The sequence below is a fragment of the Astyanax mexicanus genome, chromosome 1 (genome assembly GCF_023375975.1).
Source record: "Astyanax mexicanus isolate ESR-SI-001 chromosome 1, AstMex3_surface, whole genome shotgun sequence".
Lineage (NCBI taxonomy): Eukaryota > Metazoa > Chordata > Actinopteri > Characiformes > Acestrorhamphidae > Astyanax > Astyanax mexicanus.
In genome coordinates, this window is record NC_064408.1 from 15,496,728 (window position 1) to 15,516,357 (window position 19,630).

At 38.2% G+C, this 19,630-nt stretch overlaps 1 protein-coding gene across 12 annotated transcripts in view; it reads left to right on the forward strand.

The window, feature by feature from the left end:
* The window catches only part of phldb1a (pleckstrin homology-like domain, family B, member 1a), a 120,046-nt gene that overhangs the window by 78,101 nt on the left and 22,315 nt on the right, over positions 1–19,630 (forward strand). For 4 of the 12 annotated variants that reach the window (XM_022667675.2, XM_022667678.2, XM_022667677.2 and 1 more), the window contains 8 exons: positions 1,730–1,858; positions 4,577–4,732; positions 4,952–5,062; positions 7,100–7,189; positions 7,719–7,838; positions 16,599–16,730; positions 17,870–18,028; positions 19,357–19,500. In XM_022667675.2, the coding sequence (XP_022523396.2) occupies positions 1,730–1,858; positions 4,577–4,732; positions 4,952–5,062; positions 7,100–7,189; positions 7,719–7,838; positions 16,599–16,730; positions 17,870–18,028; positions 19,357–19,500 (1,041 nt within the window). The remainder of the gene's footprint in view (positions 1–1,729; positions 1,859–4,576; positions 4,733–4,951; positions 5,063–7,099; positions 7,190–7,718; positions 7,839–16,598; positions 16,731–17,869; positions 18,029–19,356; positions 19,501–19,630) is intronic. The other 8 variants (XM_022667676.2, XM_022667681.2, XM_022667680.2 and 5 more) reach the window with 8 other exon arrangements.

A 19,630-nucleotide genomic window follows, 5' to 3' on the forward strand; every position in this document is an offset into this window, starting at 1 on the left:
GTTTCCTGCATTTTCCTCTTCAAAGATGTTTGTGGGCGCTCTTTACTAACTTCTTTCTAACCTATAACAACGTAACTCTCTGTGTTGTGCGACTGTGAGCTCCTTTTTTTGTGGTGTGAGTGGTGTTTGATTGTGAGATGGATATGGATGATGTTAAGCGTAAAGTATGGAAAGCCATTTCCACCAGGTTCTTTTCTGTGTTTCTGGTAGCAGTATTATAACGTACTATGTCAAAAATGATGGCTTGTTAAACTCATTTTATAAATCTGGGAAGATATTGCTATGTACTACTATGCGTTATTGATGCCCTAAAATGGAATATTTTATTTTTTCTTGGCATTATTAAATAAAAACACTGTTGTCACCATATTTAAAAGTAAGTGTGTCTAAATGATTTTACAAGAAAATGTATGCACAGTAATCCCAGACACCGAGTAGAAGCCTTTAAGGCTGACCACAAAGGCTACTTTAGAATATGGAAGCTAATGCCAGCCTACCAGCTAAAGCACTGCTCAGAAAAGGGACTACCAGAGGAGCGGCCAGGAGTTGGCTGCAAGGACTTGGTGCTAGGCTAAAAGCTAACCTTTCCAAAACCTATTATACTATACCTATTATTTATTTATAATTTATTTATTAAGTATACTAACATGTATTGGATGCATAAATTGGCTTATAAAACGCCATCTAAGCAAGTTTTGCCCCAACTCAGAGTACCACATAATTACTGTTTATACAACAGAACAGCTTAAGATAAATGCATTTAGTGTCGCCTTCAACAGCAGCCATAACATCTTATTAAACTTGATTATCTCTTAGTAACAAGAAAAAAATGATAATGACTAATTTTCTGAGCATTCTTACTGTGAAAATGATAATTTTAAGAAATTAGATATATGTAGTACATAAAAAATGATTATTTGGTAGTATTTTTAAGTTATTATTAATCAATTATGCTTGTATTAACATTTGTAGTTTAATTTCGATAAAAAATTATAAATATTAATTAAAGATATTTACATGGTCATCAGCTGCCGGAGCCCTGAGAGAGCACAATTGGCCTTGCTCTCTCTGGGTGCGTAGATGGCACTCTCTCCACACATCACTCCAAAGGGTGATGTCGATCAGCACAAGGCATCTGTGAGCTGATGTATCTAAACCGAAACGCTGCGCTTTCCTCCATTCCTGCGGCAATGCTGCCTCAGCAGCAGTTCAAAAAGAAGCGGTGGCTGATTTTACGTGTCAGAAGAAGCATGTGTTAGTCTTCACCCTCTTTGTGTTGAGGCATCAGCAGTGATAGAGGGAGTCCTAATGAGTGGGTTGGGTAATTGGCCGTGTAAAATAAGGAAAAAATGGGATAAAAATGATAAAATATTTACATGCTTTGACATACATACCAGAAACACAGTTTAACTACTGTCTGATGGAATTGGACTTGCAAGATAGTATAGATAGCATGCAGAATTATTTATTAACATGGTAAAAGTTATTGTAAATAAAGGTATTGAGTTTTATGGAGTCACTGCATGACCTGAGCTCTTTTCTGTTATGAGCACAGTATGAACAGATGGGCACAGAGGCCCTGGTCCTAGCTGAGGATGTTGAGCAATTGAGCAGTGTGTTATTTTTGTTTCTCCCTCTCCCCTGTTCCTGGCTTGCTCTGTGTTTGCGTGTGTGTGTGCGTGTGTGTGCGTGTGTGTGTGTGTGTGTGTGCGCGTGTGTTGTTTCTTAGGGGAGGGCTAATGTCTCGGCTGAGCGGGACATCCTGGCCAGGCTGAGGGACGGGTACAGTGAGCTGAAGAGCCAGCTTCACAAATGCCCCGAGTCTCTGAGGGAACACTTACAAGAGCAGCTCGCCAGGGTCAGTCTCCACTCCTGCTGCCCAATGGAGCACAGAGCACATACACAACAAGAACTTGTTAAAGCTGAAACAAAGTCAGGCCAAGAAGAACCAAGGGACTAGTTAGAAAGAATGAGCAGTACAGTGCTTTGCAAAAGTCTTTCGCCACCCGAGACAGTGGTTTAAGTCTGTTTATTTGGGTAGGAAGAGTGTTTCTCTTTGTAGAAACACCTTATAACAACTTTAACTATTATAAAGATACGCACAAAAAATGATGAGTGAAATTTACTTAAAAAAATTTTAGCAACTTTTTGCATTTGCTTTTTTAAATAAATTTAATTTCAGATAAATTTAAGTAACTTCAACTCGGTTTCAAGACTTAAATGTTACATGGAGTAAATAAGTGAGAGTAAATATTTTAAGTTAAAACACACATATTACACTGTCTCAACACATGTATTGAGACAGTGAGACTTGGTCTGTTTACAAAATAAATCTTTGAGATTATGTAAATATTTGAATGTGTGTTTTAACTAAAAATATTTAAATTTCAGGAATTAAAATATATTATGTATCATAAATTAGTAAATGAGTAATATTGTATAAATTAAGTAATTGTAATTAGGTAATATTGTGTGCAGAAATTAAGTAAAGGTTACTAATAGAAATTACTTAAATTTTACTGAAAATAAATTTACTTTAAAAATGCAAATGCAGAAAGTTGCAAAACCTTAATTAATTTTACACAGAAATCTACACAGATTTCTCTCCTGAAAACTGTTTATTTGGGTGAGTAAAGCCATTTTGTTTATATATATACAATAAGCTTAGATTTTCTTTATATTCAACAGTACGGTTAAAAGCAGCACTTAGTGCTAGTAAATGCCACCTGGCAGCGCTATACTGAAGAACCCTGAGTGTTCTAGTGAGCCAGGGCACTATTAGCTAGGAGTTCCTCCAACATAGCTTGTTTTAACATGGTAAACACTCAGACTACAGTCCAATATACTCAACTCTGTATTGCGGAAGAGCTAGCGCTGCAGTTAGCAGCTAATGTTAATACTGCTTCAGTCTCGGTGCTGGAGAAACTTCACTGAAACTCCTGTATAACACTGTACTTCAGCGGAGTGGCTGTACTGCTCCTTACAACCTTACAGGATATTAATCCTGTAAATACATCACATCTGCAGTGGTGCTGCAGATCTAAAGACACATGATTACAGCTAAAGACAGATGATTAAAAATAAAGGTGTTACAGAAGGTTCTCCATTTGTTGAAGGTTTAGATAAGTTGTCTCAAAGGTTCTTTTTTTCAGTTTAAATGTTACACCACACTCTCACATCTCTCTTATGAAAAAAAGTCTTTATGAACTATTTGTAAGAGTTTGGTGAGCTTCACCTCTTTCATAAAATTGTCACAAAGTCACAGTTTGCTTAGTTCAGCTTTGTGAATGTGATGAATCTGAGTATGTTGGCTGGATTCTCTTCTTTTTATGTTTACTGGTTGTATTCTTCCAATAGTCAGAATCACTTATGGAGGTTCTTTCCCTCTGTTCTGCTATAGTCGAGCACCTAGTTGTTTTTCTTCTTTAGTTCTTGCATGATGTTATTCATGTTACTCTTGTGCACTTAATCTGGACATGCTAGCTATTAAATTCAGCTGCTTTCTTGCTTTGTATGTTTTAACAAAACACTTCACTAATCCACTGATATTGCATGGGATTTTGACTCTCAGTATTGGATGTTGGACAGAATTTGAATAGACTATAGGCAGTTATATTAATATTGAATAATGTTTAACTAATTTTTGGGCCAGAAAATGTTTTGCCATTTTAAAATGTGCTCCATAATTGCAAGGATACGTGAATTAAGAACATTTAAATATATGTATATATATATATATATATATATATATATATATATATATATATATATATATATATATATATATATATACAGCTCTGGAAAAAAATAAGAGACAACTTCAGTTTCTGAATCAGTTTCTCTGATTTTGCTATTTATAGGTATATGTTTGAGTAAAACATTATTGTTTAATTCAGAAATCAATATTTGGTGGAATAACCCTGGATTTTAATCACAGTTTTCATACATTTTTACAGTTCTCCTCCACCAATCTTACACACTGCTTTTGGATAACGTTATGCCACTCCTGGTGCAACAATTCAAGCAGTTTGATTATATTCCAGTGGTTTTCAATTTGGTAAAATCAAAGAAGCTCATAATTTTAAGTGGTCTCTTATTTTTTCCAGAGCTGTATATTTTTCCAAAATAATTGTATATAGTGGTGTAATGTGAAATTCAATGAATAGTTTTCTAAGAGATGTACAGCTCTAGTTTAAACATTAAAAAAGTAATGGACCTCATTCACCAATATCTTCCCATGAATTGTCTTACATTTGTTCGTAACAAAAAAAGGTACAAAATCTACGCTGGATTAATGATATTTGTTTTAAACCAAAAATTGCTCTGATCTTATTAATTCCATTGTTCTCATAAACTGGACAAATCTGAAATAAGAACATTGTTGAATGTCAAAATCTTTGTAGAAGATATTTCTACTGAAGAACAGTTGATGAATGAGGCCCGATGTTTACAACACAGAATGACCAGCACAAGCTTGCCATTGAGCCCTTTTTGTCCATCTGCCTGTTTGTCTTGTCCATCTGTCTGTCTGTCCATCTGTCTGCGTCTGCTCTCGGTCTCCTCTGTCCGTCTGCAGAAAGCAGAGGCGCTGGAGTCGGGCTCCAAACGCTTTGAAGACCTGGAGTTCCGCCAGCTGGAGCGCGAGAGCAGCCTGGAGGAGGAGAAGGAGACGCTCAGCCGGCAGCTGCTGCAGGAGAGGGCCCAGTACCAGCGCAGCGTGGCAAAGAGGAAGGTATGTCCAGTACTGATCCCAGGACAGTTTTTAATGGGACCCTCCCACAGCAGGTCCTGTCGGCTCATTACAAGCTGTTAACACTAAGTGATAGATGAGAACACAGGGGCTGCTCTGGAGAAGATAGAGAGCAGATTAAAGATCCTAATGACATTTTGTGAATGTGTAATTGCCTGCGTGAGATTCATGCCTGAACCTGCATTACCCATAATCCCCCAGGAGAAGATGGCGGCACTTGAGATTCAGGCTAATCAGTTGGGAGTGCAAGCGGCTCAGGACTGTGAGAGGATGGCTAAGGACCGGACCCTGGCCCTGCAGATGCTGCAGAAGGTTGGTTCAAAGTTCTAACCATAACCGTAACCAATCTTTTAGTTCATGCTCTGTTTATACTGCAGAATAGAAGATCAGATACACAATCTGAAATTGACACCGAGTGTTTGGACACACCTCTTCTCATTCAATGTGTTTTCTTTCTTTTTGTGATTTTTTTACATTTAATATTTTTTTATTTAATATTAAAGGCATTATTAAAGCTATATAGGAACACATGCGGAATTATTTTGAAACTGTATTTTGTAAAACTGTTAAACAAACCAGAATATTTTTTAGATTTTAGATTCTTCTAAATAGCACATTTATCTTAGAGGACAGATCTGCACACTCTTGGTATTTTAAGCTCAGTGTCTTCATAAGGAAGAGTAACCTAAAATAGTTTTTCCAGCATCTTAAAGGAGTTCCTGGAGGTGCTGAACAATAGTTGCTGCTTTTCCTTCACGCTGTGAAGCTCCAGCTCCTCCCAAACCACCTCAAATCACCATCTCAGTTTATCAGATTTAGGTCAGGAGATTAGATCAGGTGGAGGACAGACAACTTTTGTACTGTTTACTACATACAGTAAATCCATGTGTCCCTTGATTGTTTTGATGCCTTTAATATACATCTAGAATGTAGAAAATAAATTAAATAAAGACATAAAAAACATTGAATGGGATGTTGTGTGCAAACTTTTGACTGGTACTGTATGTTCAGATTGTAGTCTTATATACCAATTTTGGTTGATGTGACAAAAAAGAATGTGTGAACACAGAACTGACTTGGGCAGTCAAAACATAGCTAACATTTATGAGGTTAGCTGTTAACTGTATACTGACAAACTGCTAATTCAATAGCAAAAAGTGTAATTCTGTGAATATAACTCACAATACAATTTTCCATGATATATACATATTTTAGCATGTAAAAAAATGTGATAAATTGCCATACATTATGAAAATGTCTTTACATATTATGAAATTATCAATGCACCTTTTAATCTGGTGCGTCACAGACAGACAGAAAGACAGACAGATAGATAGATAGATACTTTATTTATCCCGAAGGAAATTTATGTATGAATTCTAGCAGTCAGGTTGTAAGGAGCAGTAAAGCTGCTGAAGCTACAGGAGTTTTAGTGAAGTTTCTCCAGCACATGGCTGGAGCAGCATTAGAATTAGTCACTAACAACAGTGCTAGCTCTTTTACTGTTCAGGTGAGTATTTCGGACTGTAGTCTGTGTGTTTACCGTGTTAAAACAAACTACATGATACAAACCACTAGCTGATTGTGCCCTGTCTTCCTGGCACACTCAGGGCTCCTTAGTGTAGCGCTGTCAGGCAGCGTTCACTAGCGGTAAGCGCTGCTAACTGTGGCTAGCACTGCTGCTAACTGCGCTGTTGAAAATATTGGAAATCTAAGCTTATTGTAAATACATGGAAGTGCTTTGCTCACCCAAATAAACAGTTTTCAGGAGAGAAATCTGTGTAGATTAACATCCAGCACTTGTTTGATTTTGAAAGATTTTTTTTTTTTTAAGAATTACAGTTTTGTTTATTTAGGTGCTTCCCCCAGCTTCTCCATTAGAAGAAAAATATGTCAACATCCTTGTTCCTTACTGTTGTCACTTAAAATGCACCTTATTATCCGGTGCGCTTTATGTATGAAAATAAACCAGAAAATAGATGTTCACCGATAGTACGGAGCCTTATAATCCAGAGCGTCTTATAGTCCGTAAAATATGGTATTTGGAAGTCTTACCAGACCATACCTGTTTGTATGCTCTTGGAGGTCTATCACAAAGTGTTAGATATCTGAAGAGATTGTTCCCTAGTTAGCTTTTAGCCTAGCATCTGTTTATTTCTCTTGGGTTATTCAGGTCCTGGCTTTCTCAGGTCATACTGGTCAAAATAAATAAATATATTTAATGGCAATATCCAATGGCGTAAACATGACACGAGTTCAAGAATTGATGAATTAGCATCTTCTGCTGGTTAGGATCAAATAGAGAGCTAGCTTTAGTCTCTAATTACCTTATTTTTATGTCCCCTGCAGGAGAGGGAACGCTTGACTGCCCTGGAAAAGAGATACCAAAGCCTGACTGGAGGGAAGACTTTCCCAAAGTCCTCCACCACCATGAAGGAGGTGAGAACACACTGCTGGCACCAGCCGAGTTCTTTATCCATCACAGGCTACGGATCCAAGGATCTCGACTGCAACACTGTCTGATGATATTAAGCTCCTGTCACTCCTCACTGTCATTGATCTGACAGGCCCTCCTCTGTAGAGCAGAGTATATAGAACGGCTGCATGACTCGAGCTTGTTTTCTTCTCCAGCGTCATCAATATTCATGAGTTGCTGTTTGTTTGATAGCTGGGTGCTTTGTACTGGCTGTTGAAATACTCACCCTTATCTTGTGTACTTTTCGCTGTGCTACTGATATCTATAGGGATCCGCTTCACTCTGTCTCCGGGCAGCGACGTAAAAATTCAGTCTCGACTGTTGCCGTTGGCGATAAGCTCCATGGCAATGCCTCTCCGCTTGGCCATTAAATATGTAAAAGGAGTAGGGGAGCAGAATCCTAAAGCGGCTTCTAGAAATTTAACCGTGCCTTCACTTTGCGAAAACGACCCCTGCCGTTCATTTCGACCTTGTGACTGATATTCAAAACAGGAGGTACTGCATATCAGCGAGCCTGAGCTTTACAGCGAAGTCCCTACCCAGCATTCCCCACTCGCTGCTCCTTGCATCCAAAGCCCCACCTCTCAGGCCGGCCCCAACAGACCTCAGGAGGTAAACGAGTGGCATGCCTCTGCTTTCCATCCGTTAGAACTGATCTAGGATGTTTTGGGTTGTAATGACTGCGGTTGGTGGAGAAGTGTGATGGATTTACAGCAGGTGTGTGTGAAGAATTTAAAATAAGTTGTTTTATAAAAACTCAAACTGCATGCATAATGCTTTATCACGCATGCATTCTAATCATGATCAAATGTATGCATGTGTATACAGCTCTGGAAAAAATTAGAGACCACTTAAAAATAATGAATTTCTTGAATTTTGCCAAATTGAAAATAATTAAGAGGAAGATGGATGATCACAAGCCAACAAACCAAACCAAGCTGAACTGCTTATATTTTTGCAACAGGAGTGGCATAAAGTTATCCAAAAGCAGTGTGCAGGACTGGTGGAGGAGAACATGCCAAGATGCATGAAAACTGTGATTAAAAAACAGGGTTGTGATCTCTAAACTCTTAAAACTTTATGAATATGAACTTTTGCATTATTTGTTATTTCAGCCATTTCTCATTTTTTGCAAATACATTTTTATAAGAATTTGGGAAAAATGTTGTCTGTGGTTTATAGAATAAACCAACAATGTTCGTTTTACTGAAACATGTACCTATTAATAGCAAAATCAGAGAAAGTGATTCAGAAACTGAAGTGGTCTCTTTTTTTCAGTAATTCCACCAAATATTGATTCTTAAAACTTTATGAATATGAACTTGTTTTCTTTGCATTATTTAAGGTCTAAAAGCTCTGCATCTTTTTTGTTATTTCAGCCATTTCTCATTTTCTGCAAATAAATGCTCTAAATGACAATATTTTATTTGGAATTTGGGAGAAATGTTGTCTGTAGTTTATAGAATAAAACAACAATGTTCATTTTATTCAAACATATACCTATAAATAGCAAAATCAGAAAAACTGATTTAGAAACTGAAGTGATCTCTTAATATTTTTCAGAGCTGTATATAGCTTTCAACTATCCACAGAAGGCTTTCTACTATATTTTGGAGCATTGCTGTGAGAATATGATTGCGTTCAGCTAAAAGAGCATTAGTGGAGCATAAAAATTTTGAATGACCACCTCAACTTATACCCACTTCATCCCCAAAGTATTGGATGGAGAACCTTCATTTCAGAGAACACAGTTCCACTGCTGCGTGTGTGTTTGTGTGTGTGTGTATCTGAACATCTGTTTCAACAATAGGTGCAACTTAAAATAGCTAAATATTTATTGGAAGGGGTGTCCACGAACCCTTCCCTCATTGCTATCTTACACCCTGTGAACACTCTATTTTAATGCCTTATGCCTGCGCATTAAAATAGCTACAAAAAAATAGAGTTTATGAATAAATCTATACTCTTCAGCGTGGTGGTCTAAAATTGAGGTGTGTTCAGATAAATATCTGGCATATTGCTCTCTTGGCAGAGAAAAAAACACAGGTGCACCACTGACTGATCTAATCCCTGACTACAGGCAACTGTCAGACACCCATTGCTATCTTGGCAACATCTACAGGGAATGCAAGTAACACAGATTGGTTAATTTCACGTTTCGCCAGATCCTCATGATTAATTAAAAGAAGTAGGACATGCCTTTTTTTTTTTTTTATACTCTTTATTTATTCACAATTTTGAGATACAAAACAACCTAACACAGTGTTCAAAAAATGGAACAAATAACAAGGTGAGTGACAAAGTTAAAAGGGAAAAGGGGGAGGGAAAAAAAAAAAAAAAAAAAAAAAAAAAGACACATGAGGTCACAGAATAGCTGGGTTTGACAATTCCATATACTTACTTTAAATCAAAAGTCAATATGGGCTATCTTTCAGTTTGGTTAAATAAACTCTCCATTTACCCCATCTTTTTTCTCCCAGTTCTTTCTGGAGTCTTATTGAAAAGGTCATCTGTTCTAGAAGGTGCATTTGTTTAACAATGGAGATAAAAGTACCAACTGTAGGAGCTTTTTTTTTAAGCCAGCATTTGGTAACGGCCTTCTTGCTTGCGGCTAATAGAATCTTTAGGAGATACATGTCATCATTACTCAGACCATCTGGAAAGATACAGAGATACATGCATGTGAAAGTTGTGTTAATGCCAAATCCCAGAATTCTTGCGACAATCGCAGCCACGTCCTTCCAAAAAGACTGAATGAAGGGGCAAGACCAAAAAATGTGTACATGATCAGCCAAGATTGTTCCACAGTTCCTCCAACACTGTAATTGAGTGCCAAGCTGTTTAGATTTCTGTTTAGGAGTGATGAAAAACCTAATTAAGTTCTTCCAACAGAAATCTCTCCAATCCAGTGAACATGTAGTGGTTGACTGTATTTTCCAGGCTGTCAGCCACATATCCTCAGTTATTTCAATTTTCAGCTCCTTTTCCCAACGATGTTTTACATAGTCAGTTGAATCCTTTTTCAATATTATGATGCCATTGTATAACTTGCTTATAAGGCTTTTCATATTTCCAGAGTTATAAGCATTAATGAATACCTGGATTACAATTGGCAGTTCACTAAAATGTGGACCCTTTATCTTTTTATGAAAGTAATTGCGGAGCTGTAAATACCTATAGAAATCTTGACTACTCAACCCATGTGACTTACATAAAGAGGCAAAACTATTTAGTTCCCAGTCTTTTACTATTTTACATAATGCAGTAATACCGGAGCCAGTCCATTGCTTATATCTATGGTCTAGTAATGCTGGCATAAAATCAGTATCATAGGCTGGCCACCTTAGTAGTTTAATTTCTTTTTGGAGTTGGAAATGTTTAACCACCTCTCTCCACACTTTCAATGAGAGATTCACCCATTGGTTTGCCGTCTGTAGTAAGTCCTTTTCCCTGCCTACCAAACCTAATAGTGACTGTATGGGCATGTCTTTCAAGGATAGCTCCATTGTTTTCCATTTGGCTTCATAAGATGGGTTACACCAACACACAAGTGGTCTCAGTTGGGCTGAGATATAGTAATCCCTAAGAGATGGGAGGGCCATGCCTCCACTCTCCCTTGGCAAATGAAGGGTACTAAGTTTAACTCTTGGTCTTTTTTTCCCCCAAATGAATCGGGAAATATACTTATTCCAATTTCTGAATTGGTTCAGAGGTATTTCTACCGGGAGAGACAAAAAAAGATATAACAATCTAGGCAGGATGTTCATTTTAATGGTTCTAACTCGGTCACCGAAACCTAAAGGAAGCAGGTCCCATCTATTTAAGTCATTGCAAATTTTCTTGGTAATGTGGTTGTAGTTAAGATCAAATAACTGCGACAGATCTTTGGGTATATATACTCCTAAATATTTGATATGGGAAAGATGCCAATTAAAATTTAAATTTGGACCAAATTCTTGAGGGGGGGTAAAGTTAAATGTTAAAACCTGTGTTTTATGAATGTTAAGGACGTAGCCTGAGTACATCCCGTATGTTTTCATCATATTCAGCAACAGAGGCAACCCTGACTCTGGGTCCATTATTGTAAGCAGCACATCATCAGCATACATGCTTATTTTATACTCCTCTCCTCCCACTAATATACCTTTTATACTTTTCTCTTGGCGTATGGCTTGCGCCAAAGGCTCGATAAAGATATTAAAGAGGCTAGGGCTAGCAGGGCAACCCTGTCTACATCCCCGTTGTAACATTATAGTATTAGAGAGGCTACCATTAATCTTTATTCTTGCTGTAGGGGAGGAGTACAGTACTTGAATGCAACGTATAAAATCTGCACTAAATCCAAATCTGTCCATTACGAGATAAAGGAAATCCCACCTGACCGAATCAAAAGCCTTCTCGGCATCTAGACTGAGGACAATAGAACTTATCTTCTCTTTATTAATTTGTTCAATAACATGCAAGGTTCTCCTTATATTATCTTGAGCCTGCCTGTCCTTTATGAATCCTGTTTGATCCTCGTCTATCAAGAAGGGCATTACAGTTTCCATCCTCTTTGTCAGAATAGAGGCATAAATTTTATAATCTGCATTTAGGACGCTAATAGGTCTATACCCTGTGCAGTCTAACCTGTCCTTTCCCTCTTTTGCAATAACTGATATGTAAGCCTCTTTCCAAGAGGGAGGGAGAAAACCCTCTTTCATGATATAATTAAAACAGGATTCCAACACAGGAAGGAGGTGTTCCTTTGTAGCTTTATACCACTCCGGAGGGTATCCATCTGTACCTGGTGATTTATTGTTATTCAGTCTTGCTATAGCCCTATCTATCTCTTCCTGTGTTATGGGTAAAATAAGTTTATCATTGATTTCTTTGCCTACTGTAGGTAGGTCTAAAGAATTGAGAAATTCGGTGATTTCGTGTCTGTTAGTCTCATACGGCTGAGAGTATAAAGACTTATAATATGCTTCAAAGGTTTTTTCTATATCATCCGGATTGTTAAGAATTTTATTTGTGGTGGGGTCCTTTATCCTATGGACAGCATTTTCTGCCTGTTGTTTTCTGAGCCTCCAGGCCAATAGTTTCGTTGCCCTGGGTCCTGCCTCGTAATACCGCTGTTTCATAAATCTAATATTCTTCTCTACTTCCTCACTTAATATTTTATCTATTTCCTGTTTCACAGTTCTGATTTGAGATATGATATGCTGACCCTTAGTTACAGTCTGCTGTTGTTCTAGCTCTCTCAATTTTCCTTGCAATGCCAGCAGGTTTAGATTTTTTACCTTTTTCCTCTGTGCTGCCCTAGCTATTATCTTTCCCCTGAGGACAGCTTTAGCTGCGTCCCATAATATACAGGGATTAACATCTCCTTTATCATTGTCCTGTAAATACGCCTGTAAATCAGATACCATAGATTCTTTAAACATTGGGTCATTTAATAGGCCAACATTTAACCTCCATAATGTATTACGCCGTCTACCATCCAAATGTACATTTAAGTAAACCCCTGAGTGGTCCGAGAGATCCCGCGAACCTATTTTACAATGCTTCAATCTATGTAAGTCCCTAGCAAACATTAAGAAATAGTCTATTCTTGAATGTAAGGCATATCGTGCAGAGTAGAAGGTGTATCCTGGATCTGATCCATGTATTGAACGCCAAACATCATTCAAACCTAGGTCTTTAATTACCTTATTTACATATTTTTCGACTGGGTTTCTCCTTCTCTCTTTATTTGTAGTATCTAATGCAGGATTAAGGAGCAGATTAAAGTCTCCTCCGCATATAAGGGTGCCATATGTTTCTAATGTTATAAGATTGAATACCTGTTTAAAAAAAGAGGTATGGCTCCCTGGGGGGGCATATATATTGAATAAAGTTATTTCTTTTTGGTCTATTTTTCCTTTTACTAAAACATATCTGCCCTCCTTATCTTTTGTTTCAGATACCAGTTCAAACCTAACAGAGTTTGAAATAAGGATAACAACTCCCCTTTTCTTCCCATTTCTATATGATGAGAAAAATGCATTCCTATATCCCATTTTTCTTAGTTTGTCATGCTCGCCATCTGAGAGATGGGTTTCCTGCCAGAAGATTATATCTATCTTCTCCCTTTTTATTTTAGCTAACATTTTGCTGCGTTTGATTGGATTATTTAGCCCATTTACATTCAGAGAAAGAATATTATATCTTTGATAATGCATCAATTTCACATTGGCATAGTTGTTCTTGTGCCATCCCAGACCTCGAAACACTAACACAATCAAGCAAAACCAGGGAACTATAATACAGAAACTGAACTTCCAACAAGAAAGGTCCTATGTCGCCTTCAATGGTGAGGGAAATAGCCACCGTGTGGGGTCCCTCTTTTAGCAGAGTTAAAGAAAGAAAAAAAAAAAAAGGAAAAATATTTTGTGGCTCTCTGTCTATGATACCTGGGTGTCAGCCGGTGTTGTTATCCAAATGAGAAAAGAAAGAGGAAGAGAGGGATTGCGGCTGAACCGCTCATCCATCTCCAGCTGCCGCACCGGTGTCCGTTCGACGGTACTCCTGCAGTTTCTCCCGGATCTGCCGCTGGAACTGTTTTTTCCCTCCACCATGCCGGATCTCCCACGGTAAAAGTCGAGACAGCGTTTTCTCCGTAACTACCTCGTGCTTTGGCCCACGGGAGACCTCCCCCACGTGGAATCCTCGTTTTCTCAGATCTTCGGCCGCCTGCTCCGCACTGTTGTACATAACCGTACCCGTTTTAAGAAAGACGCGCATTCTGGTTAATGGAGTTTGGAAACGTATTCCCTTTTCCCTCAACGCCTTCTTGATGGGTATGTACTCTTTCCTCTTGTTCTGTACGTCCGCTGCGTAATCGTGATCAAAATATACTCGCTTGTTAAGGACACTGACCTCCTTCTTCCATGCCGTGTAGAGAATCTTTTCTTTAACTGAGAAACGGAGGAAGCGGACCACAATAGAGCGCGGCGGGGCACCCGCGGGTGGCTTTGGAGCGAGGGCGCGATGTGCGCGTTCTATTCCCAGGTCGCTCTCTCGGTCCAGATCGAGGTCATCTCCCAGTTCGGACTTTATAATGTTTGTAACAAACGCCGCTGTGGAAGTGCCCTCTGCTTCCTCCGGAACGCCATAGATTCTGATATTGTTGCGCCTCGAGCGCCCTTCCAAATCAGACACTTTATCTTGCAGCACTCGCTGGTTTCTCAGCAGCTGGGTGAGAGCTTCCTTAACACCGATATCCCAGCGCTCCATGTCGGCCATACCTTCCTCGATCCCTCCGACGCGTTCCGCTATACCTTGCATCTGGCCCGTGATTTCTTGTATTTTCCCGTTTAACTCAGATTTAAGTTCGCCCATCTGTTTTTTAATGTCCTCATGAAAACATTCGCGGAGGTCGGAAAGATCTGTTTTTAATTCCGCACGGAGTGCCGCCATCCCCGCTGTCAGAACTTCACTCATCACCTCTCTGATCGAGTCCAAAGTTTCGTTTTCTCCGCTGCCTCCATCTTGTCCTTTTGAGGCCATGCTGTTCGAAGCTTCTTTCTCGGATTCTCGCTCGGGGTTGCTTCGCAGCTCGTATCCCACTCTCCTATTTTTGTCCCCACTCATTATTTTGTCAATCTAACTTAGTTTAACTGAATTATAGTTCTTGAATTGGGGGAATTAAAGGCTGACACCGGAGCTCTAAAACTAAGCTGCCATCTCGTCTAGCGCGCCACCGGAAGTCCAGGACATGCCTTTTGTGCGTTTCGAACCGCACAAGGTGAACTTTTCCTGTCGTTATGATAGCAAAGACACACTGAAATGCCCTAAATCAACCTGGGTGGTGCACGGTTGACACCCTTTCTATAGATTTGCTAAAATATTACCCTACATGTCTCAAGTCAGACTCTTAGTTTTGTGTCTGACTCTCCATCCCATACTCTATTACAATGTTATAGTCTGTATAATTGCATTTAGAGAAGTGGGTTAAGGTTCCAAATTGACCATCACCATATAGTCCTGATTGGATCAGGTCACAAACTCACAAGTACTGCCTTTAACTCCATGCCCATGCAGACATCTACTGGAGATACAAGGCTGTTGTTGCTAAACTGTAATCAACGCTTAAACAGCAATAAAACACTGTTGTTTTACTTAATAATGTCAGAGAATAGACAATATGTGCATTTTTCGATCGAAATAAACTATATATACTCTAGATACAGCTGTGGAAATAAAATAATGGAAAATAAAAGACCACTTCAGTTTCTGAATCAGTTTCTCTGCTAGAAATGTTTTTGAGTACAATGAACATTGTTGTTTTATTCTAAGTACGGACAGCTTTTCTCCCAAATTCCAAATAAAAGTATTGTCATTTAGAGCATTTTTTGCAGAATGGGAATAATGAGAAATGGAAATAATGTAGAGAAAACAAGTTCGTATTCATAAAGTTTTAAGAGTTCAGAAATCAATATTTGGTGGAATAACCCTGCTTTTTAATCACAGTTTTCATGCATCTTCGTATGTTCTTCACCAGTCTTACACACTGCTTTTGGATAACTTTATGCCACTCCTGGTGCAAAAATTCAAGCAGTTCAGTTTGGTTTGATGGCTTGTGATCTTCCATCTTCCTCTTGATTATATTCCAGAGGTTTTCAATTTGGTAAAATCAAATAAACTCCTCATTTTAAGTGGGTTTCATTTTTTTCCAGAGCTGTAAGTGACTTAAGATCTATAGATAACAGTATACCATAGAGGGACATAAACCACATCCGTTAAGGCTTTTAGATTATTTAACAGCTTCATGCAGGTTGATTAATGTTGAGCAGAAAAGCTGCCATTACATCTTAATGTTGGCTCTAGTTCCAAACTATATAAGTAGATTTGAGGCACCAAATATGGTATGGCTAATTTGAGGTAAGGTGAAAAGTTTGCATTTGTAGTAAAAAAAATCACTTTAATTTAGCAGTGTATTAATAAAACTAATTGGATTGCATATTATTGAGTAGTATTGGCATTCTTTAACTGTTTAATGCAAATGGAACTTATCCCTCCTGTGATTGGTTCAGTGTGGAGTGGAGTCTGATAATAGTGTGAACTAGGCAGATTTAGTGGGCATTGGATTTGTTCCTGCATGTCTCAAGCTTGGTTGTGTGTGATGCTGGTTGTTACTTGGTTGTGGTTCTGATATTGTAGAGAATGTGGGTGTGGCTTAATGCAGGAATGTGATTATACTGCATATAGTGCAAATAAATGCAGTGGTGTGGTGGATTGGGGTCCACATGCATGTACTGATGTATTGACGTTTCAATAAGAAGTTGAAATAGTGTTTTCCTCGATGAGTAAAATTTATTTTTTTGTACTGTGTGTGTGTGTGTGTGTCAGGAGTACCTCAAACTTTCAGATGTGTTTAAGATGTATGGTAGTGGTTCCATTCCAGCCCCAGACCCAACCACCTCCCCTGCCGTTTCCACTCTCAGCCTTCCTCTTTCTTTCACGCCAGATGCCCCTCGTGAGGTATGAATGTTCAGCTAACCCATTCATCTATTCTACAAGACCAGTCAAAGGTTTGGACACACCTGATTGCATCATTTTTTTAAATGTTCTATTGAAATGCTTGCATTATTTATCATTTTTACCTCAAATTGTACAATGTAACTCTGGGGGAGCCAAGCATACCACTCAACAGAACTGTGCAAGGGTGCATAACCCAAGTCAGTAGATATTTCACTTTAGATGCCAGTTCTATATTTCTCATTGTGTGTAGTAAAAGGCATTATTTGTATGTACGACAAACAAGGGGGACAAACAAGACTACAGTTTCCTACAAAAGAAATCAAAGGGAAGGTCTATTAGCAGTGCACTCAGAGATCTTATTAATGAAGAGACAGGCCACTGATTGCAGTATGAATGGGATCTTTTATAACGCTGAAGTCCCGCCCTTCAGCAAAAATAGCCAATCAGCTTGCTGCTTGTCCTGAGAGCAGAGGGAGGAGAGTCAGCGGGCTAGTGGGGAAGCCCCACATCTTTCGCTATGGAGATGTGCGCAGGCGCAGTAGCAATAACAAGACAAAAAAATAATGTTTTTTTGTGCAATATTGAGTCAAATTTTATCGATAATGAAAAATATATTTCTAAAAAGATAATCTAATGTTTGGTTTCCAGTATTTTGCTCAAGGGACAGTTTGTTCTTAATGAAACAAGGCAGTTTAATACCAACTTAAATGACTATATGTATATAGAAGAAAACCTTTTTTTGTGTTTGGTTTATATTCTATTGTTACTAGAACCTCTCCTTAGATCCATATAGCACTAGATGTGTCCAAACCTTTAACTGATACAATATTACATTCTTATTATTTTACTTTTATTCTTTTATTATGTATTAAGTTTTCAGAATGGCTTTCTGTTTCTCTCACTTTTTTTATTTGCTCTCTCTCTCTCTCTTATTAAGCCATTTATCTCTCATTTAATCTTTGCTGTCTCATTTGTCCATAGGATTAGAACCCTTTTGTTGATTCTGCCTTTTTTTTTACCACCCTAAACACCTTCACCACATTCTCTTCCCTGTCTGTGTGTGGTATGTGTCTGTGTGTGTGCGTGTGGTGTGTGTGTGTGTGTGGTGTGTGTGTGTGTAATCTTTTGATTGTGTAAAGGACTATGTGACAGTAAGTCAATTAAACCAGATCTTTGGGATGCACAAGGCTGATCCCTCCCAAGCTGATCCTGCCCAATCATTCCAAGCTTTTGTAGTTGACCCCAGCATCTCTAGCCTCACTTCAGAGTGTGAGCCTGTCCAGTCTTTCTCTGATGAGGTGTGTGTTTCTACCATACTGTTTTTCACTGTTTCTTGTCATTATATTGCTAATGTACTGCAAAAGAATATGAACACACACATACATATGGGATACAGATTGTTTGATTTATATTGTGATTCAAATGAGATTAAATTGCTGTGATAATATAGGATTGTCTCATTTTATGTTGACAGAATACTATCTTGTTAATTTTAAGCATACACAGTTACCAAGCAGAAATCATGAAAATCAGTTCAAATATGTTTTTCTTTCTCTTTTCTGTACCTGGGTCATTCTACTGAATGGGTGCCATTTGCTTGTTGTAATTCTTCCAAATTAAATCTTTTTTTTTTCAACTCTGAATCTAATAACACATGTATTTAACATGTACATAAGGTTTGCAAGCCGATGATGGTCACAAACTCATCTGTCATATAAAAAGCATGTTTAAAAGAAAGTCCTTTAATTCATTTGATTTTCTCTTAAGAAAATCTTTATTTTAAAGAAATGGTTGTCTGCATATTCAAATAATTAATATTTTTGACAAAAAAAATCACTCCTGTTAGTGGAACTCACTCCTGTTACTGGCACTTACTCTTGTTATTGGAACCCACTCCAGTTACTGGCACGCATTCCTGTTACTTTTTATATTACAAGTAAAAGGAATTGGGAATGAGTTTTAGCATAGAAAAACATGAAAAATAGCTAAAATAAACAAAAAACATCTAATAATTAATTTAGGTAACAGGACAGAGTGTTGAGATTGAGCTCCTCAGTCATAGTTACAATAAGATCAAATACACAGAAAAATAAATGAGTGTCTTCCCATGGTCTTCAGAAGAACCAGCTGATGTAACTTCCTGTTTTTTAGATGTGACTTGTAGAATGTTACAGATGTTTCAGATGGGATAATGTGTTACAGTAACAGGACTGAGTAAAACCCAGGCACACAACTAAAATGTGTATTTTAACTTTAATGTTATGGATTTATTATGAAAAAAATATTTGATTATTATAATATTATTAATTATATTACATGATAAAGTTTATAATATATTTTTTCAGTGTTATAAGTAGTTTAAATTAATTTTTAAAATTACATATCTTTTTACAGTTAGGTCAGTGTACAGGATACTGTTCTTAATAATAAAATGTATTTTAAAGTTATTTTGTGTGCACAATTATACATGTAATTTCCTGGGGAGATAAATGGTACCCATTCGGTGGAATATGCCACCTGTTTTCTTCTCTGAAATGATGGCTGCATCTGTTCAATCATGTTTCTTCCTCCTTCATTTCCTCCCTCTCTCCGCTGCTTCCCTTCCTTTGTTTGGCATGCTTGTAAGACCCAGGCTGAGCGGAGCAGGCCTCAGCCCCTCAGGCTGGATTTAGAGCGCTGGTACCAAGACATCATGGCCGCTGGGGAGCCGAGCCATGCTTGTCCTCCTCCTCTGCCTGCTAAGTCTTTCTCCACACGCAGGCCCACGCAGGTAAACTCTGCTGCTGCTTTTCCTCCCTGTCTGCACTTTTCATGTTCATCTTTACACGCTCTGTACCTTCCTGGCTTTGCACAAGAGCTGTAGTCTACTAACAGTTGCTGCTCAGAGGTTTTATGTCGAA